This window comes from Cherax quadricarinatus, chromosome 45 (assembly GCF_038502225.1).
Source record: "Cherax quadricarinatus isolate ZL_2023a chromosome 45, ASM3850222v1, whole genome shotgun sequence".
Classification (NCBI taxonomy): domain Eukaryota; kingdom Metazoa; phylum Arthropoda; class Malacostraca; order Decapoda; family Parastacidae; genus Cherax; species Cherax quadricarinatus.
The window spans coordinates 29429352-29436020 of NC_091336.1; the positions used below are offsets into that span (position 1 = coordinate 29429352).

At 45.8% G+C, this 6669-nt stretch overlaps 1 protein-coding gene across 1 annotated transcript; it reads left to right on the top strand.

The window, feature by feature from the left end:
• The first annotated feature begins 2683 nt into the window (after positions 1 to 2683).
• LOC128694796 (uncharacterized) lies at positions 2684 to 5980 on the top strand. The gene is made up of 2 exons (XM_053785102.2): positions 2684 to 5722; positions 5856 to 5980. Exon 1 carries the CDS (start codon positions 2749 to 2751, stop codon positions 5686 to 5688), a length of 2940 nt encoding a protein of 979 aa, XP_053641077.2. The 5' UTR covers positions 2684 to 2748; the 3' UTR covers positions 5689 to 5722; positions 5856 to 5980.
• Positions 5981 to 6669: the final 689 nt, after the last annotated feature.

Here is a 6669-nt window from a genome sequence, read left to right on the forward strand (position 1 = left end):
CTGCCGGGAGTCCATCAAGTCCCGGTGCTTTGCCCTTTCGCATTCCACTTAAAGCCCTCCATATTTCCCCCTCAGTTATTTCCCCACCCAGTGCTTCCCTATCACTGTTACGCAACTGACATACCACACTCCCACACACCTGTTCTAAAACCCCATCCTCTACCCCTTCTCGTTGCCAGTACTTCTCATACCACTTGTCAGCAAACGCCCCCATTCCTTCCGTAGCTTGTATGACCTGCCCCTCCCTGTACCCTCCTATCGATTCATGAACCTCCAACCATGGAATAGTCATTGCCTGCTGTCTTTGTTTCTGCCTACGCAATACGCACGATGAAGGTCTATCGCCCCATAACACCTCTTCCACCCCCGCCTGTACCCTCACCGCTTGGAACCTCTCATCCTGTACCTCACGCAGCCTCCCTTTAATTGCCATAATTTCATCCATTGGATAAGTGCCCGCCACCGCCCCCCTCGCATAACAACCCCGTAATCTATCCTCCAAATAGTTAGCAAGCCCATATTTTAAAGAATTGATACGTTTCCCTTCCTTTACGTAATATTGCTTAATCCGTTCTTTAGCCACACCATCCCACCACATCACCACATCCTCTACCCCTTTTATCTCTGCACGTAACCCCCCCCACAGCGTCGCAAATCCCTCTATCCCCTCCTCATCACCTAACACACTTGTATTTAATTTCCAATATCCCCTAGATATACCTGCTAGTGACTCCCACGCCACCTCTGCTACTACCGCCCGATGATCCGAATAAGCTACTTCTATTGTACGGAAAAATGTCAACCCAACCCCTTGAGATATATACAGCCTATCCAACCTAGCAGCGTAACCCCGTCTTACAAAAGTGTGCTCTACCTCCCACGCCCCTCCTCCAACCGCATCCCGCAACTGAATATCCCTCAAAAGATCTCGCAAGGCCGCCGACACGTGCCCCGCCCCTTTTGGTTCCACGTCAGCCCTCCTAATAACGCAGTTCCAGTCGCCACCAACGATGGCCACTGCAGGTAAACCACGGAAGAAGAAAACTAGTTCTTCACATACAAAATCCCTTTTTACCCTCACATCATTTTCCGCTGGTGCATACACACATACAAAGGATACCCGCTGTCCCATCCACCACCCATCCACGCGCAATACTCTTCCCCCTCCCCCCCCCTCACTTCTTAGCAACACAAACGGGCTTGCCTCCCTGATCAATATACCCACACCACCTTTCAGACGTGCAGATGGCAGAGTCATGACCTGAAACCCCTCCACCTCGAGCACTCTTCCCTCCTTGAAATTGTGTTCTTGCAGGAACACTACATCCACCCTATATTTATACAGAAACATTCGAAACCATTCCTTCTTCACACTATTACACAGTCCATTAACGTTCACAGTCATACACCTAAGGCCTCTTTATAGTTTCCAACCCTTCCTCCTCTCTTCATTCATCCCAGGGCCTCCTGCCCCAGAGCCAGCACAAGGCTTCACACCATCAACCCCTCCCCCTTTTTTGCGATGCCTCTTATCGTGACTGCTTCGACATTGCTCTTCCTTCCTCCCAGACCTCTGCGCCGGCGTCAGGACATCATCTGAGTCTGACGCCGCCGCTCTCTTCCTCGTGATGCCCTCCACTTCCATGTTATCTTCAGAGGTTCCCTCACGATGAACCTCTACCTCCACCACGCCCCGTACCACAGCACACGGCGACAACTCTCTCTTACTAGTTGGCCCGTCAACCCTGCTATGTTTTTTATCCTTACATTCCTCTACAGGCACCGCCGTGTCTCTCACCAGCTCAGGAACAACGTCCACTGCAGGCGGTGTCAATGTCCTTAACACTTCCTGAAGCTCTTCCTCTAGAGCCTGCACCTCCTCCTGCACTTGCACTTCTGTACTTTTCCTGTGAGTAGTAACAGATCCTTTTACATCACAGCTTACCTCACACATGCCATTCTCCTCTTTGGAATCCTCCACCTCTTCACTCCACAAGCGCCCAGGCCCTGGCTTGCGCACTGGGCTCTCAACAGCTATCACGCTGGTAACTGGTGCTTCACCAGTTTGCGCTGGCGCCCTCCTCAGCTTCACGCACTCTGCCGCCATATGGTCGTACGCCCCACATATTCTGCACGTACGTCTCTGTCCGGCATACGATACCATAACTTGCGTCCTGAAGTCCTCCAACACGACGTAAGACGGTATGGGATGTCTCAGAGTCATCTTCAGGGAAAAGGTACCCTCCGGACGTCCCATGTAAGCACCTGCCGTCCACTTGCCCTTTTGTGCCAGATGTACGGTTCCATATGTCTCAAAAACACTCCTTATGTCAGCCTCATCTGCCTCAAAAGGGACATTACGTATCTTAACCCACGTAAAGTGGCGAGATACGTCGATCAAACGCACCTTCACAGCTGGAGTAGCGTCAAGACTCACGTCTTGGAACCTCGTCACCAAAGACTCATACACGGACGTAGAATTCAGTTTGACGAAGATTCTATAAGCCCCATTCAGGGCTACACCATACACCTCATCGTCCTGGATTCCATAGGTCTCCCTAATGATTGTTGGGAGTAAGACTTGCACTGAAGAGGGTGAAATCGCCCCACGAAGCAGCTCAATACCTATGGTATTTACGCGCCTCCTCACACTCAGCGCCATGTTAATACAAGGTGGTCTGATAGCTTTCTGACCTTGGGACGTCACTTTTCGCCTTCTGTTGTATACATTTGTTTTTTTTGTACACGATGCCTGGGAGGAAAACGAAACGGTATGTCAAGAGCATGAGCAGGAAGAGGAGGAAACAGATACAGAACATGCTAAAGGCTAAAGAAAGAAAGAAAATGGGAGTGTTTGACCCAACACAGCTACCACACTTCTCTCAATACCATTCAAGGTTCATTGGTGTTCAACTATTGGATATTTCAACTTTAAAACAAGGGAAGGAAAAATATATGAGCACCGCAAATGTGGCCAGCACCTCCATTGCTACTTCCATGGCCACCTCCACGGCTACTACCTCTACGATAACTACTTCCACGGCCACCTCCACGACCATCTGCACGACTACTACCTCAACGACCACTACCTCCACGGCCACTCCAGTTGTGGCCACCCCACGTTCACGTGGCCGACCCAAAGGATCGGGAAAGCCTGTGGCCATACGACGTCCAGTTGGCCGACCCAAAGGATCGAAGACTAAAAGAGGTGCTCCATATGTGATCACATCTGTGGCCAGCACCTACACCACCACCCCATATGTGGCCAGCACCTACACCACGACCCCATATGTGGCCAGCACCTACACCACCACCCCATATGTGGCCAGCACCTACACCACCACCCCATATGTGGCCAGCACCTACACCACGACCCCATATGTGGCCAGCACCTACACCACGACCCCATATGTGGCCAGCACCTACACCACCACCCCATATGTGGCCACCCCACGTTCAAGTTGTCAACCCATAGGATCGAGAAAGCGTAAACGAGATGACGTACCTGTGGCCACACGACGTTCAGTTGGCCGACCCAAAGGATCGAAGACTAAAAGAGGTGCTCCATATGTGATCACATCTCCTGTGACCAGCACCTACACTGCCACCCCATATGTGGCCACCAGCACCTCCATGGCCACTTCATCTCATATGACCACATCTTCTGTGGCCAGGACCTCCAGAGCCACCCTAGATGTGGCCACCAGTTCCATGGCCACCACTGATATTCATACAAGTGTTGCTAATGATATTTCAGTGTCAACACCTGCACCTGCTGGGGTGTCAACACCTGCACCTGCTGGGGTGTCAACACCTGCACCTGCTGGGGAGTCAACACCTGCACCTGCTGGGGTGTCAACACCTGCACCTGCTGGGGACTCAACACCTGCACCTGCTGGGGAGTCAACACCTGCACCTGCTGGGGTGTCAACACCTGCACCTGCTGGGGTGTCAACACCTGCACCTGCTGGGGAGTCAACACCTGCACCTGCTGGGGTATCAACACCTGCACCTGCTGGGGAGTCAACACCTGCACCTGCTGGGGCTTCAAGTGCCATAAAGAGAGTGTCATTATTTCGTAAGATGAATCCTGTAGTTAGTGAAAAGAAATTGATGATAATGGAATATAGTAAAATACATGATATCTTAAAGCAAATAATTTGTATGCAGTGTTTTTCTGGAAAAATGGAGGTTACATATTATGAACAACATCTAGAGACAGTTGCTTGTGTAATGTGTCCTGAGTGTGGATATCAGTTGGGGGAAAAACCAGGTTCGTATAAAATACTGAATGAATTAACTGGCAGGATGGTGTATGGGGAAATGTTAGCAGGTCGTGGGTACTGTTCATTTATTCGTAGAAATGCAATGTGCAATTTCCCACATATCACTCAAGTTGCTTATAATAAGTATACTACAATGATAACAGAAAAATCTATTGAGTCATGTAAGGAAATACTTGCTGAATCTAAGGACATTATTGTTCAGGAATATGCCAAACAGAACATTGTACCAGATGACAATGGAATTCTTGACATTGATGTGACTTATGATGGAACATGGCACACAAGGGGACATCACTCAAACATAGGCATTGGTGTTATTATTGATGCCTTAACAAAATTAGTGATTGATTATCAGGTTTTGTGCAAGTTTTGTAGTATGTGTTCCTTTCACAAAAGTTGTTGGAATAAAAAGATAATATCTGATGCAAAATATGAAGAACTGGTAGAAGGACATAAACCTCAGTGCCACAAAAACTATTCAGGAACATCTGCAAAGATGGAAAGTGAAGCAGCAGTAATGATGTGGCAGCGATCCCTTGAAAATAAATTGAGATACAAAACTATAGTGAGTGATGGCGATAGTAACACATATAAAGCCATTGTTGATCTCAAGGATGGTGAAGGTCCATATCCAGGTGTAAAAGTTGACAAAGAGGAATGTATCAATCACTATGTTAAACGTCTCAAGAATAGACTAACAAATGTTGTCCAATCACATTATGTTGATAAAGAATTGAAAACTGGTAAGAAGAGGAAGCAGTATGCCATGAAGAAAAAAGGCGTTCTGACAGACTTCATCATCGAAAAGTTGGCATATTACTTTCAGAAGAACCTGAGAGAGAATGTTGGGACTGATGTTGCAAGCATGAGGAATGGTATCCTTGCAAGCTTCTTCCATTGTTCCTCAAGTGACGAGAAGCCACAGCATCACCTTTGCCCAACAGGTGATGATTCCTGGTGTTTCTACCAGAAAGCAATAGCAGCAAACCTCCCACCACCATCTCACACTACAATGAAAGTACAGTTCCAGCTCGAACCTGCATACATGGAAGAGGTATATAATATTTACCAAGACCTAACAATAGATAAAATGATGCAGCGTTGTCTAAAAGGCAGAACTCAAAACCCTAATGAAAGTCTGCATCAGCGCATATGGTCCTACTGCAGTAAAGCACTATTTCGAACCAAGTGGCAAGCTGATTTCTCGGTCAGCCATGCTGTTGCAGAGTACAATAGTGGATATGTGAGGAGCTGTCTAGACATACCACTTGGCTATGGACGTTTAGCATTGACTCAAAGACAGCTTGAATCAATGGACAAGAACATGCAGGCAGCACGGACCCCAAAATACAAGAAGAGGAAAAGGGGGATGGACACGTCCTACGAGCCTGGAGGACATTAGATAATCATCTATGTCCACCTACTCCTAGTCAAAGGTACGTAATTCATGTGAATTTTTGGTGTATTTATATATTTTTTTGCATATAAATATACATGTGTGCAGTTACATGTATCAGTGAACATAATCTCTGGGAATAGGATTTTGAGCATTTATTTCTTTCTTTTCAGTTTGATTGGGATGGATCGTCATGATTGGCCGGCTGCCAGAGAACTTCAGGATGAAGGGATCTTCATGGAACTTCAGGAATATTGTCCATACAACCAGTTCTACTCTCAATAAACGTATAAATGCACCATGAGTATTTTTACCCACTGTATATTAAGGCTCAATGCATTTCTTTATCTAGAAAATACATTTTTTGGCATATCTAATGATAATGTACCATTATTTATGAGCTGATCATTATGAGTTTTATACAGTTTATTCAGGGACATTGTTTGACTTTTTGGTAAATAGCCATTGGGTAATAATTCCTTCCATTTTCTCATACCATGGGTGTGCAGTGCAAAAAAAATTATGATAAATTAGACACATGTGCAACACTTGGGTATCTTTATTGAGGAAACGTTTCGCCACACACTGGCTTCATTCATCTACAAAAAAAAAAAAAAGTTATGAAGACTTCTTTCTTTGTACCATAAAACATATTACATTATTTCCTTTTACCAGAAAATCAATTTGTAATTGCTTTATCATTCATGATTATCAAAAATATTTTCGAGATTGCCAATATTGACCATCATTGCTATAAATGTTGCAATGTCCAACTGTTCACAGTTTCATTATATATAGCTTGATTTACTGGACAATATTGATGCAACTTTAACTATATAAATTTCAACATGCCTAGAGTCTGTGGTAAAAATTTCAACGAAATCATACAAAGGAGAAAAAAAAAAAAGTGTGAACAGGCCCCTGAATAACTATTTGAAACTGTGAGTGATTCCATATATCGAAATATGGAATGAAACTTCTAGACAG

Excerpts from the sequence above, each read along its gene's own strand:
- LOC128694796 (XM_053785102.2), top strand. The coding sequence starts at position 2,749 with ATGCCTGGGAGGAAAACGAAACGGTATGTCAAGAGCATGAGCAGGAAG.